This window comes from Lonchura striata, chromosome 11 (assembly GCF_050655825.1).
Source record: "Lonchura striata isolate lonStrDom1 chromosome 11, ASM5065582v1, whole genome shotgun sequence".
Lineage (NCBI taxonomy): Eukaryota > Metazoa > Chordata > Aves > Passeriformes > Estrildidae > Lonchura > Lonchura striata.
Window position 1 is genome coordinate 17917287 of NC_140713.1, and position 25859 is coordinate 17943145.

At 49.6% G+C, this 25859-nt stretch overlaps 2 protein-coding genes and 1 long non-coding RNA gene across 3 annotated transcripts; 2 read left to right on the top strand and 1 right to left on the bottom strand.

The window, feature by feature from the left end:
• The first annotated feature begins 2000 nt into the window (after window positions 1-2000).
• Window positions 2001-11707, top strand: LOC110476217 (purine nucleoside phosphorylase). The gene is made up of 6 exons (XM_077786446.2): window positions 2001-2023; window positions 5288-5457; window positions 5776-5879; window positions 7118-7293; window positions 10153-10343; window positions 11340-11707. Exons 1-6 carry the CDS (start codon window positions 2001-2003, stop codon window positions 11555-11557), a joined length of 882 nt encoding a protein of 293 aa, XP_077642572.1. The 3' UTR covers window positions 11558-11707.
• A 7261-nt stretch (window positions 11708-18968) lies between these two features.
• On the top strand, window positions 18969-25318 carry CALB2 (calbindin 2). The gene is made up of 11 exons (XM_021541056.4): window positions 18969-19095; window positions 22206-22282; window positions 22475-22564; window positions 22664-22744; window positions 23593-23649; window positions 23754-23831; window positions 23939-23994; window positions 24180-24219; window positions 24340-24393; window positions 24619-24690; window positions 24926-25318. Exons 1-11 carry the CDS (start codon window positions 19005-19007, stop codon window positions 25040-25042), a joined length of 813 nt encoding a protein of 270 aa, XP_021396731.1. The 5' UTR covers window positions 18969-19004; the 3' UTR covers window positions 25043-25318.
• LOC146766434 (uncharacterized) lies at window positions 23886-24657 on the bottom strand. Its single transcript, XR_014957934.1, has 3 exons — window positions 24519-24657; window positions 24313-24436; window positions 23886-24023 (listed from the first exon to the last, which is right to left on the bottom strand). It is a non-coding gene; the product is annotated as an uncharacterized LOC146766434 (long non-coding RNA).
• Window positions 25319-25859: the final 541 nt, after the last annotated feature.

Genomic DNA, 25859 nt, shown 5'->3' on the forward strand with positions numbered 1-25859 from the left:
GGGTTTCAAAGAAGTCCTGAGTAGTGGCAAGAGGAGCCTGGACTTCCAGAGGGCAGAAAGACTTGAGTGAGCTGGTAAGTGGCTCAGGTTTGGGTGAATGTTGCTTGGGGTGATGGTGACTTGCAGAGTCCTTTGGCATATTGGCTCACAGCCAAGCAATGTGGGCCCTCTTTGGGCACAGGGTTTGGTGCAGTTAAATCTACCTAAAACCATCTCTGCTCTCAGTCTGCTGTGTTTTGTGCAGAAAAACAATGCTGGAAAAAGGAGAATATACCTAGAACAGGCAGAGATAGATATGGCCAAGATTCATAAGTACAAGAATGAGATTACAAAAAGGAGACATATCTGAAAAATGAGGGGAAACATGATAAAAACTGAGTTAGAAAGAGGGCATAGAAGGGGAAATTATTTATATTAATTATTATTAATGCTAATTTTCCCACTGCCTCCAGCAAACCAAGAGCAAGATGCACCATGCCAGTGCAGCAATGTACTGTGGGTCCTGATGTGGCAGCACTCCACCTGCTTATCTCTGTAGAAGAGGCATTTTAAGCTTTCTAAGAGAAAGCAAGAACTAAATGGAAGTGAGAACTTGAGGGAGAAAGGCAGGTCAAGAACTTGAGGGGAAAGGCCCTCATTATGATTTCTCTTCAGATACATTTTCTATTTCTTCAGCACCAACTGTATTTTTCAACAAATAAAACAGGATTGGATTTTTAAATTCTGCTGGTTTTTGCAGATTCCCAGTCTGCGGTGGCATTGCTCAGTTTCTGCTTTCCAATATGAATCTCCCTCTAAAAATGTCCTGGTTTTTTCTTGGTGCATTTATTACCTTGTTTGGTTTTGTAGCTCTCAGAGACATTTTTTGGGGCCCACAATGGTCTGTTTGATGCAAGGTCTTCAAGATCAAAAAGGAAAGAGGAATGTAAGAACTAAGAAATCCAAGACCTGAAATGGGTGCTGCCCAGTTTTCTGAATTTTTGTTAATGTCTGGGTGATTTGTCTAAGAATTGACAAGTTCTAATTGAGGTTTTGTCCCTGCTTGGGATATTTATGAATTATACCCCCATGTGTCCTTTTTGGATCTATTAAGCTGTGAATGCATATTGTAGATGTGGCCTTTCAGCTAGGGCGTGTAAGGTCTCTACTCATCACTGCTTTTCTTGAATTTTTTTGGCATTCAATTGTCTTGGAAACATCTCTGGCTCTGTAAAATGTGGTTCACATCAGTTGTTGGGATCAAACGCCGATGCACAAACAGATCCATATGACAGGGTTGTTTTTATATTTGTTTTCATACATAGCAAAGCTAAAATTAAAGGGACAGATGGGGTGTCTGTCTTCTTTCCTGTGTCTCCCCATATTCTGTTGAACGGAGGTTTAGCATATCTCAAAGAAGTACTTCCCTTTGGGAAGGGTGAGGCAATTAGATATGAACCAAAAGCCCTGAGGGGAGCTAATGGGTCATCACCCCTGGTTGCCATGAAAGAACGGGAAGGTAATGATGCGAGATGTGGAAAGGTCTGGTGTCAGTGGTAGGTGGTACAGGTCATCTCAGAGAGTCTGCACACTCCCAGGGGTTTGAATTGCACGGGAGCAGGTGACTCCAGCTGGTTCCCAGGTGATGCAAGAGCTGCAGATCCAGGCAGATCCCTTGTCAGCCGCTGAAAAGTTGTGTGCGTGTGTGTGAAATTTCTAGGCTTAATCTGCATTACAGTGTGTGTGTGCATGCATGTAAGCTTTCTGCAGAGCTCTAGAGCATGTGTGTCATGTGGGGTGAGGCCAGAAAAGCAGATGTCCTGACCATGCCCCTCCTACTCAGGGATTAGAGATGCTCAGGGGACAGCAGAGAGAAGCTGGGACACACTTCCCTGACTCACTGCCAGAGACAGCAGCAGCTTCTGCAGGTTCAATAGGCCTCTGCTCTTTGGTCAAATACAACCCTGCAGCTCCATTTCCAGCAACCATCCCCTTCTTTTGGTTAACCAGAGAGGAGGAGGATGGCCTATGCTGAGGAAGACAGGTAAGGTGCTGTGAAATAGGGGATGCACGGATGTCCAAGCTGGATGGGGCTAACAAAATTACATTGCTTTTCCTCACCTTGTTTCCTTTCTACTGGGCACTCAATAAATGTCAGACAAAGGCTGCTCAGAAGTAAACATCTTATTATTGGAGAGGAATCTGGCCATCTGCCTGTGCAGGTGCTGGTATTATGAAATATGGCAGTGAGTAGGTGACCTTGGGAGAGGTTACGGGCCAGAAGAGGCAAATATCTCCTGTGGAGAGGCACAGACTGTGAATACATATGGCCATGTGCCCCCAAACGTAATGCTTTAGCTGTATATTGGGATATGTCTGCTTTTTTACATAGATTTGCTTTCGGCCAACTTAGAAGCAAATAAGAGTGGGGTTTTTTTCATGCCATAAAAGATCTGTCACCGGTGACAGTCCTGTGCTTTGCAACAGATGTGTTTCTCCAGTGGATGACAGCAATCACAATAAAGGGGATTGTGTTTTCAGCTGATCCTGTGATTTAATCCAAAGCAATGCTACCAAGCACTATTATTAGGTGTGCATTGTTAGAGCAGCTAGAGGGGCCTTTGTGCTACATGTATTAATTCAAGCTGTCAAAAAGCTTGCACAGGCCTTGTGCTCTTGCAGTTCCAGGCCAAACACTCTGCTTGGTGACCCACGGGTCACGCTCCCCTTTTGCTCCTGCTGAGCAGGTATCTCCCTTGCATTCAGAAATTATCAGTGCTTGCCAGTCCTTTTGATGTCATCCGGAAGGTTTCTGAAAGCTAAATACTGCAAGCAGATTAATTTTGGCATCGCTGTGCTCTCAGCACTGGGGACAGCTCTGATGTGCCCAAAGCTTTTGGGATGGACAGGGCTCTGCCAGGCCCCTGTGCTCTTGCTGGAGCTCCTTTCAGGCAGGGAAACATATGCAGCACTGGAGATTTACTTCTTTGGTTAAGAAGCATTTTAATATTTTCTGTTTAAAAGGAAAACATTTCACTGTATCTTGTCATAGCTTTGTCAGTCCTGATGTCTTCAGCAGACATTGAATGGGTTCCATCCCACATTCCTAAAATTTCTGAGGATATAGGAATAATATCCATTCTTTAATGTCATTTTGCAATGGTTTATGCACTTAAAAAAATACCGAAACAAGCAGTATTATGGTCATGAGGAAGAGCAGATTCTGGTGACCTGCTTCTTTTCTCATGCCTGCCACAGGTATGTCAAAACCTTGGGCATTACATATAAATTCTCTTGGCTCCCTTGAATTTCTAAACAAGGATTACAGTTATTCAACAGAGAAACTGGGGGGAATTGTTCATTAATATATGTAAAACACTTTTAAAGCTTTTGTCTGGAAGCAAGTGATAACGTAGTCAAGTGTAGTCTTTATTAATGTCATTTTCACAGCTCCTGCTTATTTCAGGAGCTCATGATGCACTTAGAAAAATTCAGTATGTGATGGTAAATAAACTCTCTCCTTTCCAAACTTTCCCTTTGGAAAGTACTTCAGCTAAGTATGACTCTTCATTTTAATCTATGTGTATGGAAGTTATTTCTTCCCATTGGATTGTAGGTTTATGACATTTTTGTGTATTTTTGACATTACAGTTTATAACTAGGACCATAAGTTCAATGTATCTTATGTTGGAAGATACTTACAGTAGTAACTAGACAGTTAAGAGGCTAAATGCTCACAGAAAACACCTGTGCAATAACTACTGACCCTGTCAGTGTAAAGAAAGAACAAGCATATCTGGTACTTTAGTTGGAAGAACCAATCCTCTTAGTGGCCTGAGACTTCCTGGAGTGAGGAGCACCACTGCCTAAGCTTTTCTGCCTGTCCTCTAAGACTGCTGAGAGCAGCATTACAACATTACTGGGGTTTACAACTCTTGAAAAAAGAGACTTGATAATAAAGAACCAAAAGAAACATTCCTAGATAGATAGTGAGTGCTTATCAGCACCTCCAGTCAATTTTACATCACCTGCAGCCTCACAGTATCTGATTTTCTCACCTTTCAATAATCAGATTGACTATTCATACAGAGAACAGCTGCCCCTGCCTGTGGGTTCACTCCAGGACCCACTTCTCTACCATGTACAATCATTAATTCTACTCATTGATGGTAATGATTGAGTTGCTTCCAAGAACTGCTACAAGTACTCCTGCTTTTGAGGATAGTTTCCAATCAACCTTGATATTGACTTTCAGAACATGTCTGCATTGTCCTATTGGAAACAGGATTATAGGATTATTTTGCTATTGATTGTGTTTCAAAACTGTGATTAAGGCATCTGAATACTGGGCTAAGAGGTTAAAAGTTGAACCCTTCTCCTTTCCCATGAGACAGATGTACAACAGGCACTGTAATGCCAATTTCTATCCCACCTTCAGGCAATGGGGCTCCCTGCTGCATTAGACTTTTTTATAACCAAGGTATTTGCTGAGTCCCCCTCTTGAATCACTTTAAACTCTTGAGCCCAGGTTCCTGGTTTTCACTTGTTTTGATGGAGACTGATGTCACTGGGCCTCTGGCTATGTCTGGACTGCAGGTGTGATCCCATGCCCACTCTGTGGGAGAGAAGAAGCTGAGTAAACTCTCCCTGTTTATCCTTCTGTACTGAAGGCACGAGGTATTGAGGAGGTGGGTGTCTGACATGTGGCACCAGCCTAGATGGAAGTAGTGGGAGCTGATGGCGCTCAGCACTTACAGAGATTGGCTTCTCCATCTCTGTAGATGATGCTTCACCCATGTCTCAGAAGTTTACCTGAATCTTTACCTTCTGCAGATGACAGTGTCTAGTCCTTAATCAGCACAGCATTCCAGCTGTGTTGTTCAGGTGTCTTCAGAGCTCCACACACTTGTATTTCCCCATCACAGGCTGGACATCCCCATGCACACTCATACAGATTGGAATTTCTCTGTCTAATTGTGCTTTTGCCTTTCTTCAGTTACTCGGGAGAGAACAGAGCCCATCAGAAGCAGGAGTGGTTATACCTTGTGACATTTCTGTGATCTAGGTATCATTAGCCATTCTTCATCTACAGAATGAAACCAGCCAAGGGGATTCAAATTATTTCCCCGTAGTCAGGGGTAAAATATATGAGATTAAAAGTGATGCATCTTCAATAATAGCAGTGAAGCTTCTATTATTATAGTCTTAATGAAATTTCTTTTTCTCTGCACCTTTTCAGGAGTTTTATCCTTTAAAGATTGTTCTTGGAATGGGCTAGCAGTCTCACTGACCTGTTCTCCTCCTGCAGAAATAGCTACGAGGTGTATAAGGAGGCAGCAGACTGGCTGCGTGCCCGTGCTGCCCAGCAGCCCAGGATCGCCCTCGTCTGCGGCTCTGGGCTGGGAGGTCTGGCTGATGTGTTGGAGAACAGGACAGTCTTCCTGTATGAGGACATCCCTCACTTCCCACGGAGCTCAGGTGAGCACAGCCCAGGGCATCAGCACCCACCCACCAGCAGCCTGCAGCAGAGCCCCACACAGGGATCACTCAGGTCTGCAAACCTCCCAACCTCCCACACCGACCAAATGTGTGTCTGTAGTAAAAAACCATAAATATAGCACAGACATAGGTGCTATTTATTTAGGTGTATCTATAGGTTTATATATTTATTTGATTTCCAGCTCCTGCTTTTGCAGTGCTTGGCCCTGCAGCAAAGCAAAAACATCAACTAACAGATCCCTCTAAAGTCAAATTCCTTGAGACCTGTGACTAAAATGAGACTGTGTTAATTTCCAGTGTCAGGGCATGTTGGCAGATTGGTGTTTGGGGAGCTGAATGGACAGCCCTGCGTGTGCATGCAGGGACGTTTCCACTCCTACGAAGGCTACTCTCTCAGCATGGTGAGTTCTCCTTAAGGAAAATATTCACGTAGGGGAGATGCATTGTAAAAGCTGCAGAAGTGACTGCTTGCCTTGCTATCTAGCTGCAGGATGGTAGCTCTTGCAATGAACTTACATTGCTCTTGAAATGAGTCTTTCTTAGATTTCAGATCTGCCCCCAAAAAATTGAATTGGGAGTTCAAACCAGGAGGTAGTTGGCTTCTGCTGAGTGAAGAAGATGCCGCACAGCCATACAAATTGGCTGACCCTGCTACTCTCACAGGGAGAAATAATTAATCATATAAGGCAGATGAATTTACATGCTTTAACTTAGTCAGTTTAATCATGATTTAAATCAGCAATGAGAAAACTTCAATAAGAATAATCTATTTTAATCTTCTATTGCATTTATATAGTTTACAGCTTTTTTTTTTTTCCTAGAAAAAGTTCCCAGGATACTGCAAGCTACTATAACCTCCCAGCTAACATACTGGAATGTGTGGAGATTTATGTTACCTACCATATATGTACTTTCCTGCTAGAAAACAACAATAATATTTATTTATTGGCTCTTTTTTTATTTGGATAGCTCTGTGATTTTCCTTTTTTGCATTGAGGTTGTTTGTATTTGGATATAAACTGTAATTTTTGGTACCACCCAACTTCTTTTAGAAAAACAGCTATTTTAAAATCACTCAATACAAACTTAGCTTTATCAAGACATGTTAGTCTATTAAAATTAACTTACTTCTTGAAGAGGTGGTGTCCATTACTAGGAAATGTTTTGCTCACAGTAGCATTTGATTGATAGCATGCATCATCCAAATTCCTTTGTGACTCCTCAAAATCAAACTTTTTAATTTTTTTTCTCTCCAGCTCCCAACTGATCCTTAGCTTTGGATTACTCTCCAAGTCCATGTGCATAAATAGTTACTTCAATCAGCACAGTGGTTTGATCTCTGCAAGACCTTGGCAGTGAGCAAAAACTATCTGCATGTTCTTTCCGTACCACCTTTATTTGACCTTAGTGCAACTGTGGTCTTGGATTTTAATGCGAGACTTTGTTTCATTGCAAGATTATATTTAATTTGTTTAAAAAGCATTAACATTCTATTTAAATTAGAGGAATGTTTAAAATTGCTTGTTTTGTCTCCCTATGTAGACTCTTTGCATGCACAAATTGTGGCATTACAAATGCAGCAGCAGTAGCTGTCTGCTGACTGTGATACTCATTGCACATATGCTTTTGGTTCTTGCAGATCACCTTTCCCATCAGGGTGTTCTTTCTCCTGGGGGTGGAGATCTTGATTGTCACAAATACTGCTGGAGGACTGAATCCCCACTTCCAAGTGGGGGACATCATGTTCATAAGGGATCACATCAGCTTGTTTGGCTTGGGAGGGCAGAATCCCCTGCGTGGACCGAATGATGAGCGGTAAGAAGGCGTCGGCTCCACTGTTACCAATGAATCTTTTCTTCCTTCAGCCGTGGGCTGGCACTGCCAGTTGTGCCTGCTGACAAATATTTACTGAGAGGCAGAGTTTGGCTCCAGGTAACCACAAGGGAAGAGTTACAGCAATAGCTGTATGTGCTGTGCTGCCTGCCCTGCCTTCCCTTGGCTGTTGCTTACTTTTACAAGCCTACAAGGAGCTCACACACAAACCCCCAGAAGGTTTTGTTTTGTACAACTAGGCTTCTGATCCTTCTCCTGACATGACCAGCTGTACCATCTGCTAAAGACACCCACTGCTCCTCTTCTTATCAGCCCTTCTCTCTGTTGGTTCCTCTTAACTGAGCAATCAGTGAACTGTGCTGCCTCCAGCCTGGATTTATCAACAGCCTTTTCTGGTGTGATGGAATGGGTACAGCAGAGGCCAGGCAGTAAGTGGAGGGCAGAGCAAAGGTGAAACCTTTAAAATTCCTGATCACCACTGCTGTATCCAGGTCTTTAAACTGGAGTGCCTTTGTATTCACTGAAGGCATTGCTCTGATGAGGGGTGGTTGTCTTGGCAGCTTTTTCAGAGACCTTGAGATCTACAAAAGCCACCTGCTGCTGGCTGAACTGGGAAGTCAGGTTTCCTGTACTGGCTGTGTAGCAGAATCTTTACCTTACTGAGAGTGCAGAGAGGAGCTTCTAAGATATCCTCACCCCTGAACTGCAGTTGCCAACAGATTTGGATTTGCTTTGAGCAAGCTACTGGATCAAGATCCCTTCAAAAAATGAATTTTTGATCCCAAAATCCTTCCAAGATACTATCAGACTGGTAAGGTGGAAGACCCATCATGAAAAAATGGACGTGTTTGCAGGGCAAGCATCTGGATTGTCCTCAGATCTTTCCAGAGAGAAAGTTCTGCTGAGAGTAAAGTGGCCTGCCTGGCTTTCAATTAGTTCCTTCCTGATGTAACAGCAGACCTGGCTCTTGCTTCTGAAAGAATCTGAAAGGTGCTGGCAGCTGCCTCAGGAGCAATAATCACTGTGCCGCGATTCCATGGCAAGAGGACAGTACCCATCTGAAGTGGAACATCTTTACATTTTTGTAGGTATTGCCGTGGGTTGGAGGAAAGTGATCAAAAGCAGAGAAGCTACATGGTGTGTTTAAAGCTCTCTGGACTTGCATAATTGCTCTGGAGCAGGAGGAGAAACTCCAATCAAACAACTGCATCTGGACAGCGTTCAAAGGCAGCATAGCTGCCTCATTGCCTCCCAAAAGCAGCTTCTTGGTGAAGACTGCAATGCTCTGGGAGGTGACTTCTGTACTGCTGACCAAGGCAACAAAATGGGCAAAAGGTCTTTATGAATCAGGTTTCAAAGTATTGCAGAGATTTAGCTGAGCAAACTCTGAAAATCCTGTCCAGCTGAGCTACCGGGAAGGATTTATCTAAGCACAACAGAGCAAAACTAGAGGCAATGAAGTGATGTGGAAATAATATTTTTTAATAAATTAGAGATTGGGCTTCTGCATTGCTGGCCATCCTTCAGAGAGGGGAAGCAATTTTTATGGTGATGAATACTTATTACCTTAGACCAGAAGGGGAAGTTTGTTTTTATTTATATAATATTTAATGTTTATAAAAACAAAATAAGCCACCTACTGCCCTAAGCATTCGGCTGGAAGAACATGTAAACAAGCAGAAGCTTTAATAACATAAATGAGGGACCTGCTCCACTCGTACTGAACTGCGTTGGTGAACATGGCTGGGAGTTTATTTTCCAGGTTTCTTCAGTGGCAGCATAACAATCTTTGCCATCTTCTTCTGCTCTCCTTGGGTCAAGAGCAGATTTCACCCCATCAGGAGTGGGACTCACCTATTTTAAGACCTAAAGCAAGAGATCCAGTCTTGAAGCAGAAGATGAAAGCTACCTAAAATATGGCCCTGGAGCTCCAAGATGTAAAGTAGCTGCCTGCTGTGATGGGCCTTAAATGCAGGGACTGATGCTCCTTCAGGCCAGGCTCAAACTCCCACCCAGGGACAGCCTGAGGGACTCTGTGCCTCAGAGCAGCAACTGTCTGGTGGGAAATGTTTACCAGACATCATGAGCAGTTACTGAGGAGAGAGAGGACTGGCCATCAGTGCTCCCTAGAGACAGGAGCCCTTGAAAAACTATTCCAGAAGGGTTCCTGCAGAAGGGAAGTAGTGCCAGACCTTCCAACAGCCATAAGCTCTGTGTGCTGACAGTCTTGGATTACTAGATCTAGCAGGAATGTCATGCCCAGGTAGGTGCCCCATTCCTGGAAACATTTAAGGTCAGGTGGGACAGGACTCTGAGCAACCTGATCTAGCTGAAAATGTCTGTTGCTGTCAAGGCAGGACAGGAAATAAGAAGACTCGGACTCAGAAGCTGCTGAGAGTAAAACTCCGGTTTATTCAAAATACACTGCTCTTTTATACAGAGCTTTGTGAGGACCAACTCCATTGGTCCTGAAGTGAAAACAACTCAACTCCATTGGTGCTTGACACACAGTGATAGAACTTAACTATAAACAATGTGAATAACAAGAGAGATAAAGAATTATTTACATTATTTTCCAACTCTTTCCCAGGCTTCTGCCTGGCTAGAAACTCTCCGTTTCTCTCTTTGACTGAATCTGAGACCCACAGATGTCCCTGCTCACTGCATGGATTTTGATGAGATGGCCTTTGAAGGTCTTTTCCAACCTAAACTATTCCATGATTGATGGCAGAATTACCTGATGATAAAAGCAGAATGAGAGAGGTTGCATCCATGGCAGGTCTGCGCTTAACACTTCTGCAGTAGCACTATCACACATCTGTGTCCTTTACTGCCTTTCAGGTTTGGAGTGAGGTTTCCCTGCATGTCAGATGCTTATGAACAAGATCTGCTTGGGCTGGCGATGGAGAGTGCCCAGGAGCTGGGGTTCCTGAGCTTCACCAGGGAAGGAGTGTACTGCATGCAGGCTGGGCCCTGCTATGAGACCATCGCTGAGTGCCGCCTGCTGCAGGCGCTGGGAGCTGATGCTGTGGGTGAGCTGCCAGCCTGGGCTGCCAGGGTTCTTTGGGCACATGGATTGAACAGTTAATTCTGCTCAAGGCTGACTTGCTTCAGTCTTTGACTCTCTAAGTCTCCTGGGGCTAGAGAAATGAGCTCTGTGTATTTCTGCTTCATTCTGCAGTGGCTTAGTGCAGCTCCTGGGAGGATCTGCACAAAGTCCCTGTGCTTACAGCTGTGCAGGGTAGGGATCCCAGCACAACTTTGTGTTTATTTCCCAAACACAAAGTCTCTCATGCTCAGATGGCTCCACTTCAGGCGGACTGAGTGGGGCTCAATAAAAATGAAGTCTTTTCCTAGTATTTTTCTTCTAATTCTGACATTGCAAAGATTTTCACTGTACTTTTTCTCTACAAACCAGCCTTTCTTATGAGTCTTGTTTAGGGATGGTAATAGTGGATACCTTCCCAACTGTGTAAAAGAAAACTAAGTGCCATGATCCATATGATTCCTCCAGCTATGATTCCTTCTATGACCCCTGGCTCATGGAAGTTTGTATATTAATACCTGCAGATTTGTTGCATGTGCGGAAAGGAGTTCAGCTCCCCTCAAAAACATTTTTATTTCTAAAAATATAAAAAGCAATATATAAATTTTATATAAAAAGCAATAGCTTTATATTTTATATAAAAAGCAATTGCTTTTTTAGCCAAGGAAGAGCCAAATGACACAGCACATCAGTACTTCCTTAGCAAGTCTGCAAGCAGTCTGACACATCTTGAGGAAGGAGTTGTGGCACGAGGATCAAATGCAGGAGGTTTATTGTGCTGAACAGAGTTATAACTGTAGTCTGCAGCAATTTGAGCCTTGTACATATCACAGCCTTTAACTATTGCAGAGTTCAGACACAGAGCTGTGGGGAATGAGACAAGGGCGTGTGCTTGGAGGTAGGATTGTGGTTTGCAGCCTTGGAGAGATTTTGTTTTGGTGTAAATCCTGACTTATTCTGGTCCTTTCCTCTCCTCCTGTAGGCATGAGCACTGTCCCAGAGGTAATTGTGGCCAGGCATTGTGGCCTCCGAGTCCTTGGGATCTCCCTCATCACCAACAAAGCGGTGATGAGCTACAGCAGCCAGGAGAAAGCCAACCACGAGGAAGTGCTGCGCATCTCGGTGGTCCGGGCTGAAGCCCTGCAGAAACTGGTCACCCACCTCCTTGGGAAACTGGGGGAAAGCACAAACTCTCTATGACCTCCAGCCATTAATCCTGCATATCATAACGTGTGTGAACACTACCAAGCGCTGGGGGAGAGCTGTTGGTGGGACTGTCCCCTTCTCTCCCAATTTTAAATAGACCTTTTGATCTTTGTGCTTTATCTGATTAGGTGCAGAGGTTCAGTTTGAATTTTGCCAGGATGATCCCCTCATTAATAGCTGGTGACCAAAACAGCTTACTGGCACTTCAACATTCTGGCACATTCCCAAACCCCAGTGTCAGCAGAGCCCCAGAGACTGTGACCTCCAGCTGTCTCTCTTGGGACACCCCCCTGCCCCAAGTCTCTGCTCCCCACTGCACATGAGCCAGGTCAAGAGCTGGTCATGGGGCTTGGTGCCTGCTGGGCCTGCTTTTCACTGTCTGAAACCAGTGGAAGCCCAGGAAAAAAATGAGTTTTGGATACATGAAATGGGCCAGGATAAAGATGAGATCTGCCTGGAACAAGCAATGGTGCAGAGCAGGTGAATCGCCATTGATTTTACAGCTTTGCCAGGGGAAGTCATTGTGTGACTTCCCCTCCCAGAAGGTCTTCCAGAAGAGCCACTCTTTCCTCATCCTTGGCACCTCATCACCAGCTGCAGAGCTTAGTAGCTGTTTGCTACAATGCAGCACATCCCCAGCACTCCTCACACCTCTCTATTTTGTTTTATTGCCCAATTTAGCAGGACATGAAAATTCAGCTCAGTACAAGGCATGGCTTACCTGTGCACCATGTAAACATTGCCAAGCTGGAAGCAGAATCCAGGTCCATCTCTCCCTAGTTTTGATCAGTTTCTGGATGTCTTGGAGATCAGTGGCTTCAGCACTGCAGACTGGTTTCCTGTCGGTGCCCAAAGACAGAGAGATCTGTTTGATCCCATGTTTCACATGAGCTTTGCTGCTGTCCCTGCAGCAGATTTTGGAGCGCCAATGGTTTGTGGATTTTAGCAATGTGAAATTACAGGGGAAATATTTTGAAACAGGTATGATATTTTTCTGAGACTTTCTTGGTCCTCTTACATAAAGCAAATGAACCAAACCAAATGATTAAAGGACAAACAGGAGAGGTTGTCCCTTACCAGTGTGTTGATGGTCTGTCAAGAAAGGGGGAACATTCACCAGAATGGTGCATTATTCATTGTTCCTCAAAGGTCAAGCTGAGCTGGGGATGCAGCTGCATGTGAAACAGTGACAGTAATTATTAGATAACCTTTTTCCCTTCATTTATCTTGTAGTTCTCTATAAAGCCCATCACTGTCATAGCTTAATGTTTTTAGTTGACTCAGTGGTCTGAACTGAAGACACCCAACCAGTCATGGAGAGCTCCCAACCTGCCTTCCTAAATTTAGCTGACCAGTTGACACTTGCCCTCCGTCACAGCCTTCAGCCTTCCATGACATTTCTTCCATTTTTTTCCAGATGGGTATTTGCTTGAAGCCTTTCATGCTGCAATTACTGGTGTCAGCTGCAGTATCCATGGTGCAGATGTTGCCACCAGGAGGAACAGTTTTGCTGTGAATGTTTTCCATTCTATGGTAGCACTTCAGGTGTAGGGGAGATCTTGGGGTGGCCCCCTTGTCTCCTCCTGGGCAATGTTACCTGTGGTCAGCCCTGAGAAATATCTGCCCAGCCTGGTTTGGAGGACTTGTGGAAGGGAGGGATTCATTGCTTGTGCTTTCCTGGCAGACTCACTTGTTCAGCAGCTCCTGGCACTTGGAGGAGCCCTCAGAGACGGCAGCTCTTCCCATTTTGTGGGTCTGACTGTCAGGACAGTCTCTGGGACCAGTTCTGGTGGTGGTCTGCAAAGGGAGAGAGGCTCCAGCTCCATCTTTCACAATGCTGTTCCCTTTCCAGATCAAGAGGAGTGAAGTGCTTGTCAAGGGGAGCACTACGAGTAGGGAAATATGAAAAGTGGCAGATGTGCAGAGCAAGAAGGAGCCACTTCTACCTGCTCCCTTTTCAGACTTGTCCCAGTATGAGCTTGTTACAGGGCAGGGAGAGAGCAGATAATTTCCCCTGCCTAGAAAATGGTGCTTCACATTCATCTAATTAATACTTGGTAAATACAGAGTCTCTCAAGTGGGAGTGGAAGGCAGCTGTGCAGTTCGCTGTAGCTAGCAGCAGCCAGAGTAGCTAAGGCTGGGATTTCAGCAAACTCCATTAATTAATCAGAGTCAGGCTGGGCTGGGATGTGAAGGGAAGCATCCAAAAAAACCTGCTGTTGTGCTGGTACTTCTCAGGCAGGGTTTGAGATGATGATGAGGAGCTTGGCAGCAGCACCTGCTTTCAGCAGGCCAGCCTGCTCCTCTCTTCAGCTGCACCAGAGGCAGATACCATGCTCTTGTGTCTGAATACAGCTGAAATGCAACTTAAAATTGAACCTGAAAATCACCATACAGCTAAATCTTCAGCAAATTTTGTCTGTTTAAGAAAAAAAAAAATCTAAATTTCATCTGAGCCTTTAAATAGTTTGAGGCTCTTCTTTCAGCTGGCCAGAATTGGCTTGGATAGCCCAAACTTTGCATAAACATCCTTATTTTTGTACTTGTCAATGGTAAGAGGAAGAGGCCCTGGGCGCTTTGGAAAGTATCTTATTCATTTGCAGGTATGAGGGGAAAAACAAAACACAGTGAGCTCATCTGGCTTTGGAGATACTTTTAATACAATTTTGGGTTCTTTTGATGCTGATGAATTTCAAAAGTCTGAAGTATGGTGATGCAAGATGGGCAAGACCTGTGGGGAAGGAATTGTGAGGAAATTAAACCTGCTGTGATTCTGAAAACTCTGTTTCTGTTTGCTGTGCCAATGCCACTGGTTAGAAAGAAAGTAGGTGCTTAACTCCTCCCCCTACATCCAGGCTGGAGGATAACCCAGGGAAATCCCACAGAACCACATCCCTGGGGGACCAGAACACAAAGCTCGGGATAAGCAGGACCAACATTTGACCAGCACTTGGCACAGCTATTTCTTACTGATCCCACTAGGCTGACAAACTTATGGAAAAAATACTAAGAACCAAAGTACCACAACTTCTGAGCAGCTGGAAAATCAGTGGGCTGTGGTAATGCCAGAGCAACAAGTCATCTATGCTGGAGGCAGGACACTGTTCCCTTCATGCTCTGCCTTTTGTGTAGTGCATTTGGTGGTTTCTGGCAACATCCATGGCTGAAATGACAACCTCAACTTTCTCCACTCTGTCACTCTGTGCCACTTACCTGCTTCTGAAGTCCAGGGCATTGTGGTCATAGAGATAAGCTGAAAGATGCATGAAAAGCTGAGGCACCTGGCAAGTGGTAAAAGAGCCCCAAATGACATGATGGTCCTTGCTGTCTCAGTGCTGTGGCTGGCAGTGAGCCCAAGTGCTGCCTGATTAGGGAATGCCACCAGCACGGGCTGTCACATGTGGCTGTGCCCGTGGCAAAGGGACATATGGAACACCTGTGCCAGTGCAGGGCAGAGCTGGCACAGCTCCTCCTTTACTCACTCACAGCCATGGACTCATGAGCCAGTCTGCCTCACCCTCTGTGCCAGCCTTTTTTTTTTTTTTTTTTTTTTTTGCTCATCAGTCCAGAGAAAACTTTCCAGATCACAGGGTCCTGCTGTTTCCAGTCCCCTGGAGAAGACAGAGGTGTTATATTGATGCCTTCATGTGAGATGCACATAAAAGTGTGAGGCCAAGAGGAGAAATCTCTGCCACAGCCCTTGGCTGGACCATATCATGAGTGTTTAAGCAGAGATCTCTGCTGTTATCAGAGAAACAACCCTGTAGCCCAAAAAATCTGATGGTGTGATTAATCCTGTTTCCTTTGCAAGCCTCGGTTTCCTGCTTTTTGTTTTTCACATGAGGTTTGCTTTTTGCATTCTTTCCTATTTAAAAGTAAATCAGAAAGCTTTTAAAAACCTGTGCTGTCTCAGCTCAGAAGCGAGCGTGTGCCTTGCCTTCAAGTTATCAAATTTCCCTTAGATGTTTCTCTTTATTGAAAACCTGCAGTTGAATTAAGGAGAATCTGCTGTAGTGGTGTGTTGTTTGGGGTTTTTTCCAGAAGCTTTAGGTCTTCACTGCAAGGATTTCATTTGCAGGAAAGAGCTAAACTCTCCCCTGCTGTGATGAATGTGCAGCAGGGGGGAATGATGTGGGTCATGGCTGTGGGTTGATCTCAGAGTGCTGCTGAATTAAGTCCTGGCTCTGTAAGCAGCATGATGGTCTGTTCTTTCCACAATCTGATGGCATGTTCAGATTGAATCATAGGCTGTCCTGAGTTGGACCCACAAGGAACATCAAGTCCAAATCCTGGCTCTGCACAGGACATCCCAAGAATCCCATCGTGTGTTGATGTGATGGATCCCATCACCCCTGAGAGTGTTGCCCAAATGCTTCCTAAACTCTGTCAGGGTTGGTGATGTGGCTACTGTGACCCTCTCTCTGGGTGAAGAACCTTTTCCTAGGTGGTGGGACAGGGGTGAAGGCTGGAGGAAACCATCCAGCCTTTTCTCCTGCAGAAGGGACATCCCAGTGCCTGGACACCCATGGGGGAGATGGCTTCAAAGAGCAGCACAACAACCCCTTGCTTTCCTTTCCTGAAGCTTCACAGCCCTCTCTAAAAGTCTTTCTCAGCCTCAGCAAATCCCTTCCTACAGCAATGAGCCTCTCTTGCTCTGCCAGCTGCTTCAGAGAGGCAGCTTGGGAAAGCATTTCCCCAGAGAAGGGGGAGAGTACACCTGGAGCCCAAATATTGCTCCCAGGCCCCAGCTTGGAGCGACCTCAGCTCTTTGTTAGCAGAGAGGGGGGAGTCATGGAGCAACAAGAATGGCTGGTGACCCAGAGCCATCCCTGTGCTGGGCTGGAGCTCTGCTCCCTATGGAGCAGATGATGAACCAGTGTTGGTCCCTGTGCCCATTCTCTCCCCTGCCCGGGCACAACTGGGGACACATTCCTAAACCCAGCCCTGCAGAAGCAGTGAATGTCCCCTCTCAGCCCTCAGGAGAAATCAGCTCTGAGGGTGTGGGAGAATAAAGCAATGGGCTCTGCTGGGGAAAATTGTGCTGCAATAATGGGAAAAAGAGGCTTTTTTCGACTAATTTCTGTGCCAAACCACAGGAAATGTGAATGGAATACACAGGACACCCTTCAGTGTCCCTTGTGTGCCTGAAGGTTGCATTGTGCAGCAGGGAAGAAGAAAAGGCCATCGCACTGCTTGGTGTCCCAGTGTGCCTTTCCTCATGGGATGCTGGCACAGCATCTCTTCCCCTGCCTGAGGTCGTGTCCTGCCCTGCCTCAGCTTCCCACAGCGTCAGAGCCCAGGTGTGGCTCCATCCCCACTGCACTGAGCCCCTCCCGGCCCCTGCCATTCAGAGGAAGCACCTCACCCCCTGTGTTCTTCCAGCCAAAAGCCAAAAATAAGAGTCACCAGCACCCGGCAGGATGGGCAGTGCCCCAAATAACTCCCAGCAGCTGCCTGCTGCTGCCTGCGTCCCTGCTCTGCGCACATCTGAACTTCCCTGATGCCTTCTCATCTTTAATTAAGCACTTCCATCAGCTCAGCCTTCTTGCTGGATCTGATTTTTTTTTTTCCCTGTAGCCATGGCAACGCTTCCCCTGGGCAGGCTGCGCTGGAGCCAGTGACAAACCCCATGTGTGGCTGTTTTGTTTGGGCCTAGAAACTTCCCTGCCGTTTGGGAAAACTTGGGAAAAGAAAATCCCACAACCAGCTGGTGATGGGCAAGGGGAGCCAGGGTGAGAAATGTGTTTTTGGCTGAGCATCCCTTCTACCCCAAGGAGCCCTGCTCCAGAAGAGATGGCAGAGCCTTGATCTCAGGATTCCTTGTTTTTTCCTCCAAAAGATGTCTGCAGGGCCCATGTTTTGTGTCCTCACTCCAGCCATGGGTGCAAGTGACCCTGCTGTGGCCATTGCATGGTCCCTTGGTGGTGGTGACATTGGCACTGCCATTGCCCTGCTCCTCCTGCCAGGACCAGCAACTCAGAAGCCATGAAGCTGCCATGAGGCAGGGGGACAATGACACAGATGTGGTGACACAGGGCACGGATATGGTGACTGGGGTAGGACTCCGTGGCACAGGAAGGGATGCAGGGACTTGAGGAAGGAATGGAGTGACAGGCAGGAGGAGGCAGCAGGGCAGAGTGACAGGGCAGTGAGGTGTCAGGGAGAGGGGTAGGTGGCATTAAGCAGTGTGGCTGGTGTGGGACAGGGATAGGTGACACAGGGCAGGAGTAGATGTCATGGGACAGTGGTAGGTGAGAGAATAGGGTTAGGTGACAGGGCAAGGACAAGTGTCAGGGCACGGGCTGCCGACTCCTGTGCCCAGTGCTGCTCCCAGTGTCCCAGTATCCTGGTGTCTCAGTATCCCAGTGTCCTGGCATTCCGGTGTCCTAATGTCCTGGAATGTCCAGGTGTCCCAGCATCTTGGTATCCTGGTGTCCCAATGTTGTATCCTGATGTTCTAGTGTTCTGATATCTTGATATCCCTCTGTCCCAGTGTCCCGATGTCTGGGTGTCCCCTTGTCCTGCTGTCCCGGTGTCCTGCTGTCCAGCTGTCAGGGTGTCCCACTGTCCCGATGTCTGGGTGTCCTCCTGTCCCGCTGTCCCCTGTCCCGCTGTCCCGCTGTCCCCCTGTCCCAGTACCCGCTGTCCCGCTGTCCCCATGTCCCCCTGTCCCGGTACACCCTATCCCGCTGTCCCACTGTCCCCCTGTCCCCCTGTTCTGCTGTCTCGGTACCCGCTGTCCGTGTGGCCCGCTGTCCCCCTGTCCCCGGTACCCGCTGTCCATGTGTCCCGCTGTCCCGCTGTCCCCATGTCCCGCTGTCCCGGTACCCGCTGTCCCGCTGTCCCCCTGTCCCGGTACCCGCTGTCCGTGTGTCCCGCTGTCCCGCTGTCCCGGTACCCGCTGTCCGTGTGTCCCGCTGTCCCCCTGTCCCGGTACCCGCTGTCCCGGTACCCGCTGTCCGTGTGTCCCGCTGTCCCGCTGTCCGTGTGTCCCGCTGTCCCCCTGTCCCGGTACCCGCTGTCCCGGTACCCGCTGTCCGTGTGTCCCGCTGTCCCGCTGTCCCGGTACCCGCTGTCCGTGTGTCCCGCTGTCCCCCTGTCCCGGTACCCGCTGTCCCGGTACCCGCTGTCCGTGTGTCACGCTGTCCCGCTGTCCCGGTACCCGCTGTCCGTGTGTCCCGCTGTCCCCCTGTCCCGGTACCCGCTGTCCCGGTACCCGCTGTCCGTGTGTCCCGCTGTCCCCCTGTCCCGGTACCCGCTGTCCGTGTGTCCCGCTGTCCCCCTGTCCCGCTCTCCCGCTGTCCCCCGTGCCCGGCCGGTGTCCCGGAGCGGCGGCGCCCTCTGGCGGCGGCGGGCGGCGCGGCGGCGGCGGGTATAAAAGGCGGCTGCGGGCGGCGGCGGGATCGGGAGCGGCGGGATCGGGAGCGGGATCGGGAGCGGGATGGCCGGCCCGCAGCAGGCCCCGCACCTCCACCTGGCCGAGCTCACCGCCTCCCAGTTCCTCGACATCTGGCGGCACTTCGACGCGGACGGTCAGTCCCGGGGCGCGCGGGACACTTCGCTCCTCAAAAAACCGGCGGGGAGGGCAGCGGGCTGAGCATCCCTAGGGGCGCGGGGCTGAAGGGGGAGGGGGGGTAAAGAGTCCCTGGACATCCAGGAGGAGAGGATAGAGCCTCCACTGCCGCAGCCCGGGGTGACGGTGAGCCCCCGGGGTGATGGAGAGCCCCCGGGATGCAGAGACTCCAGGATGGAGAGTCTCGGGGGTGATGGAGAGTCTCCGGGGTGATGGAGAGTCTCCGCGGCACAGCCCCGTCCGTTGAAGCTCTGGGGTCGGGGAAGCAATCGGTCCCCCAGGATCTCCCCGTCGAGAAAGGACGGAGAGCCCCAGAACTGGACCCCACTGGGAGTCCTCAGCCCATGGGACGCTGAGCCCGGGATATCCTGGGTCTCCTTGACACGTCCCCTGGGTGCCTTCAGAGCTGGGATTCACTCGGGGCTGTTGTCACCTCTGGGTGCTGCTCTGGGCGTCTTGCCCTTCCCGGGGTGCCCAGTGTCCACCCTCGGTCCTCTCCATCTCCCTGCCTCGGCAGTGCCCCACACTTGGTACCTGGAATTAGTGGGGCAGCATGGCCACCAGACTGGCCCCAGGGCCACCCCCTTGCCAGGAGTGACAGAGCGGGTGTCCCACGCCCGGAGCAGGCTGAAGAATGGTCCCTCCACGTCTGGAGTGCTTGGTCTCTGCCTGCCTGCTCCCCAGCCTCCCAAAATCTCTCCCTGGGGATGCTGGCAAAAACCGTGTCCACTATGGGGATGTCACCTTCCCACGGAGTCACATCTGGGCAGGACACCCCTGTTTCTACCACTGCCAGCCCCAAAAAGGGGGGGAAATGCACAAACCAGAATTGTTTTGTGAGAAAACAGTTTCTTCCAGCGCTGCAGTGCCATGAGGCTCAGCCTGCTGGGGACAGCAGCCTAGGGGGAAAGCACCTGTCCTTCACTGAGTCTCCTGTTCCTGCAGGGAGGTTTGGGGACCAAAACCTCCTTGGAACTGCATCATGTAGCCTCCCCAGCTGTGCTGCTGGAACTGGAGCTCAGCTTGCTCCTGCCTGCATTTTGGGGTCCGTCCCTCCCTCCCCCCCCCCCCCCGCAGCCTCACATCATCGGGGACACAGACACAGGTCCCTGTCACTGCTGGCACTGGAGCAGCCACCGAGGGGTTTGGAATGTGGCACTCCAGTGGGAGTGGGCAGCTCCTGATGTGGGTGTCCAGCTGCCTCCCTGCAGCGCTTCCCACTGTGCCCTTGGATGTGCTCTGTCATCTCCAAACCACCGCGGCAGGCACGGGTCCAGCTTGGCCCACGGCCCCCGGGCAGGGCGAGGCTGTCGAGCTGCAGCACGGCAGGTGCGCAGGAGAGGAGGGACTCGGGCGTCGGGAAGGAAGGTGGCCTTGACAAGGACAATGCTCAGCTGCACCAGGCAGGAGCTCCAACAGCCCTGGCTGCTTCCCTGTGCCAATGGAGGGACCTGGGGTTCATTCCGCTGTGCGTGGGACTACTTCACCCAAGCTCATCCCTGCATTTAAACCCCTTCAATGTGGCTTCCATGCCTTGAGCTGCTTCACCTCATGGCTTGTCATGCCCCACAGATGTCCCCTCGGATGTCTCTGATGTCCTCACTTTACCAGCCACTGCTGCCCCGAGGCTCTGAGGTGGAGCTGCATGGACTGGCTGTGGCTCTCTGGAGGGGATTTTCCATAGCACTCCACATCCCGTTGCTCTGCAGACATGGATCAGACCTGCTGCTTGGAGGAAGCCAAGCTACTGGCCACAGCTTTTCTCAGCCTTATTCTTTTTTCCCAGCTCAAAACTCCTGTTGATTTTTCTTTTTTCCCCAACTGAATTCAAAGCCACTTGGGGTTCTCCTGCACCCACAAAAACAAAGCCCCTGGGAAAAGGAGTGGGAAGACAATGTACCTCAGTGGCTCACACCAGCACCCCAATATCACCCAAGCCCCTCATCCCCTCCCGGGAAGGATGCTGCTCATCCATTGGGATGTGGTCACCAAAGAGGAAGGTACCCTGGGATTTCCCCAGTGCTTCGAGCTGGGATGTGGATGGGTTATTCCCAGCTGCTGTGTAGCAGTGGGAGCAGATGCTGCTGGGGATTCTGCAGGTAATAATGCCAAAGGTGGCGCAGAGCAGTCAGCTGTGGTCCAAGCCCCCGGAGGCTGAAATGTGGAGCGGTCCTGGGGGAAGTATTCACAAGGAAGAGCCCTGGTTATCCCTCAGCCAAGCACTTCAGGGGAAAGGGCAACATCCCTCTGCTGTCCAGATGTTCTTGGACGGGAGGATTTCTGGCAGGGAGGTGACGTCTTGCCTGACAGCACCATGGAGCCAGTGTCGTCTTACTGCTGTCTCCAGCTGTGATGTGACGCTGCTGCTTCCAGGCACAGCAGCCACCCCCCAAAGCCACCAAGGGCCACCACTGTGGGAGCCATGTGTGGCTGAGCCCTGGCTGAGCCCTCTGGCCATCGAGCATCCCACAGGCAGGGCAGGGCTATGGATACCCCGGGCTCCAGAGGAGCCACATCTCAGCACAGATACTGGCAGTGAGAGGTGTGAGGTACACAGGACAGGGATCTTTTGGAGCTCCTGGCCGTGCTGGAGATTGGCAGTGGGGTCACCCCTTCCTGGGGCTGATCCTGCACCCAGGATGGGGGGATGCTGTGCTGGGTGCCTTGCCTCTGCTCCCCATTTGCCCTTCTGGCCCCCACAGGGGGTTGAGACAGTCCTGATTGGGAAATGCTTGCACGGGATAGCGTGCCTTTATTTAAAGCATCTGATTGAAGCATCAAATACAAAAAATGCAGCAAAGACCAAGATGAACAAAGTCCCCTGTGCCCCACAAATGAGTGCAAGGGGCAAGTCCAGGGCTGTGTGTCACCTGGGCAAATTTGGGCATCACCAGTATGTGCAACGCTCAGCGTCAACATTGGCTGGCATTTCCTTGTTGCCGCAGTTGCCTTGGAGCCATGTCCTGGTGCAGAGGGAACAATTGCTGTGTCCCCTGGGAGCATCTGTCCCTCTCCTCCTGTGCTCTGACACTGTGAAAGTCTTACTGCATTTTTTTTTTCCTCCTGCAGGAAATGGCTACATTGAAGGCAAAGAGCTGGAAAATTTCTTCCAGGAGCTGGAAAGTGCAAGAAAGGGGGCGGGTGTGGTAAGAGCATCTTCTGGTTTTGCTCCCTCCTTCCCTCGTTCCCTTGTGCCCAAAGACTCATGTGTGCTCATGTCAGCCCCATCTCCTTTGGGCACTCATGAGTGGGACTGGGACTCCTCTGGGAAGAAAGTGGGAGAAGACCAGCATAGGGAATGAGGGAAAAGTTCCCATTCCCTCTCTCCTTGCTGGCAGGACTCGAAGAAGGACAATTTGGGTGACAAGATGAAGGAGTTTATGCACAAATATGACAAAAATGCGGATGGCAAAATCGAGATGGCAGAGGTGAGCAGTGCTGGACCTGACAAAACCCAGGTTGTTCACGTTCCGCCCCCATGCTCATGTTTCCCCTCCACCATCCCACCATGCCTGTGCTTCCCACAGCTGGCCCAGATCCTGCCCACGGAGGAGAACTTTCTGCTGTGTTTTCGCCAGCATGTGGGCTCCAGTTCAGAGTTCATGGAGGTGAGTGGGACAGGTTGTGCTGGGGGATCCCCAGGGAATTCAATCCAGCTCCACCAAGGGAAAACAACTGGGACCTTGAACTGACCAAACCTCCCCTGGTCTCCCCAAAATTCTTGGCATTAACTCTGGGAGTTAACACTGGGAGGCAGTGCTGGTTTAGGGAAGAGCAGGAATGTGGTGAGTTTTCCCAGTTCTCAGCACCCCTTGGATACTTCTCAGGGCAGTTGGGTGCCTCATCCCAGCCTCCAGGCAAGGATTTGGGGCTTTTTGTAAACTTCCCCTCATGTTGCTCCTAAGTGCCCAAGGGATGTGCTGAAACCAACACTGTTCCAGGGCATCCCACAACCTCGCTCTGTCCTTGCATGGAGTGAACCCACACAGGTGGGAGAGAAATTCCAGATGGGGAATAAAACATAAATGGGGATGGAAGGGGATGTGCAGCATCCTGGAGAGGAAGGAGCTTGTATATGGAAACTGAACTCCTGGGTGGAGAGGAAGGCTGAAAGAGGAGCACCTCATGATATTGGGAGTGGGGTGGGGGTGGGGGGGGGGTGGTAAGCAGACACTATTGTTTAATTGGGGGATGCAATTAAATATTATTAAATATTAACGCCTGGTCTTGCATACTGACACGAGGATAAAGGTGCTTGAACTCTTGGTGTGGGGCTGAACAAAAGCATCTAGCCCCAAGGGAGAATATGTGATGCCAGTGGGAGCTGTGAGATGGCCCCATCTCCTTCACGATAGTGGGGGACACTCTCAGAGGGAGTTTATGGGGGCACACACACACGTCAGGAGGGAGTGGGGGACACGAGCCCCTGCAAAGGCTCATGGCAGTTCCTCTACAGGCCTGGCGCAGGTACGACACGGATCGCAGCGGCTACATCGAAGCCAACGAGCTCAAGGTGGGCTGTGGGCAGAGGGTGGGCTTGGCTGGGTCCCTGTCAGTGGGACATCCCCGCTGGGACACCTGGGGATGGGGACAGCCAGCAAAACCCTCTCCTCCCAGGGCTTCTTGTCAGACCTGCTGAAGAAGGCAAACCGGCCCTACGACGAGCCCAAGCTGCAGGAGTACACACAGACCATTGTGAGTGACCCGGGGCACTGCGTCCCCACCAGGGGCCTCAGCACCCCAGGGTGGCATGCAGGAGAGGAGGAGGGGATGGTCACAGGGCACTGTTTGTGTCCCAACAGCTGCGGATGTTCGACATGAACGGTGATGGGAAGCTGGGCCTCTCCGAGATGTCCCGGTAAGGTCACGGGCAGCAAGAAGGAAGAGCTGGGGAGGGAAAGACACCTGAAATGCTCATATTGAGGAAGAGTCTGCTCCAGCTTCCAGGGAAAACTGTTTTCCCCTTTAATTTACTCATGTTCCTGAGCAAAACACCACTGTGATTTAGGAGAATGCCTCTTCCCTGTCCCCCTTCTTTTTCAGACTTTTGCCCGTGCAAGAAAACTTTCTTCTGAAGTTTCAGGTAACACAATACTACTCCTACTGCTAATAATAACAACAAAAACAACCCATTCCCATTGCTTGTACATCCAACCCCTCTCTCATACCCTGATACCTCTCTCATTCCATTGTCACTTCCCAGGGAATGAAGCTGTCCTCAGATGAGTTCAATGCCATCTTTGCCTTCTACGACAAGGTAGGGAGCCAGCTCATGGGAAGTCACCCCAAATAAATATAACCTGGCAAAAAATAACCCCCAATCATATGGTTTTGGTTGGGGCAATTCCGTGCTCTGGTTTAGGGTAGGAGAATTGGGATTACCTCTGGCTGTGCTGGTTGAGGGTCTGGGGATGCCCATGTCCAAAGGGGAATTGCAGGGCTTGTATCCTTCCTGCTGTTGATGTCCCTCCCACATATCCAGGATGGAAATGGCTTCATTGATGAGAATGAGCTGGATGCACTTTTGAAAGACCTGTATGAGAAGAATAAGAAAGTAAGTGTGAGCAGAGCTTGGGTGCCACCCCGAGGGCTCCCCAGTTCCTTCTCCCATGTCCCAGCAGCATCCTTCCATGTCCATGCTCCAGGGGGATGATGAGATGCTGGTCCAAGTGCTGAGCCTGCATCCTCATGGGAAGCTGCACTGGAAATGGGGGGAGTGTAATCTCAGCCTGGGGGTACTCCCCAGGGAGAAAGGGGTGCCCACCCCCACTGCCCCTCATGCCTTGCAGGAGATGAACATCCAGCAGCTCACCAACTACAGGAAGAGCATCATGAACCTCTCCGACGGGGGCAAACTCTACCGCAAGGAACTGGAGATGGTGCTCTGCAATGAGCCCCCCATGTAGGACTCCCATACACACAGCCCACGCTCCTCCTCCCCGAAAACAAGCACAAAGGGGAGCCCCCATCACTGCAGAGCTCCCCCAACATCTCTTGGGTTTGCTGTAGGTTGCTAAAATCCCATTTAGGGGGGGAAACTTTTTTTTTTTTTTCCATCTGCCTGGTTTGTTTAATGACATTATTTTTTTTTTCTTTGTGGGGGTGTTGTTTTCATTCCTTTGGTCTCTTGAGTTTTTATCATTTACCAAAGAACAGTTTACTAATAAATTCAAGTACTGCTAGAGTGAAGCCCCTATTTCTCTATCCCATGGTGGGCTGCGGGGTGACAGGGAGGAGGGGGATATCCCCACACTCTGATCCCACAGAGGACGTGGCTGCTGGGTGGGGAAGAGAGACAGAGCATTTGGGAAAGCCCCTATGGAAGGAGGGTCACTGGAAAATCCCTGGGGAGCAGAGTGCAGGCAGGTTGAGTGGGGACACTGTACCTCCCAGTTATCCCTCCCATTCACCCCCCCACACCCTGCCAAAGCCTCTAGGACATCCCAAGGGTTGTTTCCCCCACTCCCAGTTTTGGAAACCAGTCTCAGGGTGTCGATGCTGGCAGAGTCCCAGTGCAACCTTTCCCACTCCTGAACTATCCAGTACGGTGCAGTGCAGCCCCATCTGGACATGCACAGCCCAGGACAGCCCACAGTAAATCCCACACAGCTCAGTATGGCTCAGTACAGCCCAGCATGCTACAGTGCAGTCCTATATGGCCCAGCACAGCCCCACATAGCCCAGCATGGCCCAGAACCACACTATACAGACCTGTGGGGTGTT

Excerpts from the sequence above, each read along its gene's own strand:
- CALB2 (XM_021541056.4), top strand. The coding sequence starts at position 19,005 with ATGGCCGGCCCGCAGCAGGCCCCGCACCTCCACCTGGCCGAGCTCACC. Across the intron at positions 23,832-23,938 it reads AGGAGTACACACAGACCATT|CTGCGGATGTTCGACATGAA; the intron begins GTGAGTGACCCG and ends GTGTCCCAACAG. Across the intron at positions 23,995-24,179 it reads GGCCTCTCCGAGATGTCCCG|ACTTTTGCCCGTGCAAGAAA; the intron begins GTAAGGTCACGG and ends CTTCTTTTTCAG.
- LOC110476217 (XM_077786446.2), top strand. The coding sequence starts at position 2,001 with ATGGCCTATGCTGAGGAAGACAG. Across the intron at positions 5,880-7,117 it reads AAGGCTACTCTCTCAGCATG|ATCACCTTTCCCATCAGGGT; the intron begins GTGAGTTCTCCT and ends TGGTTCTTGCAG. Across the intron at positions 10,344-11,339 it reads GCTGGGAGCTGATGCTGTGG|GCATGAGCACTGTCCCAGAG; the intron begins GTGAGCTGCCAG and ends CTCCTCCTGTAG.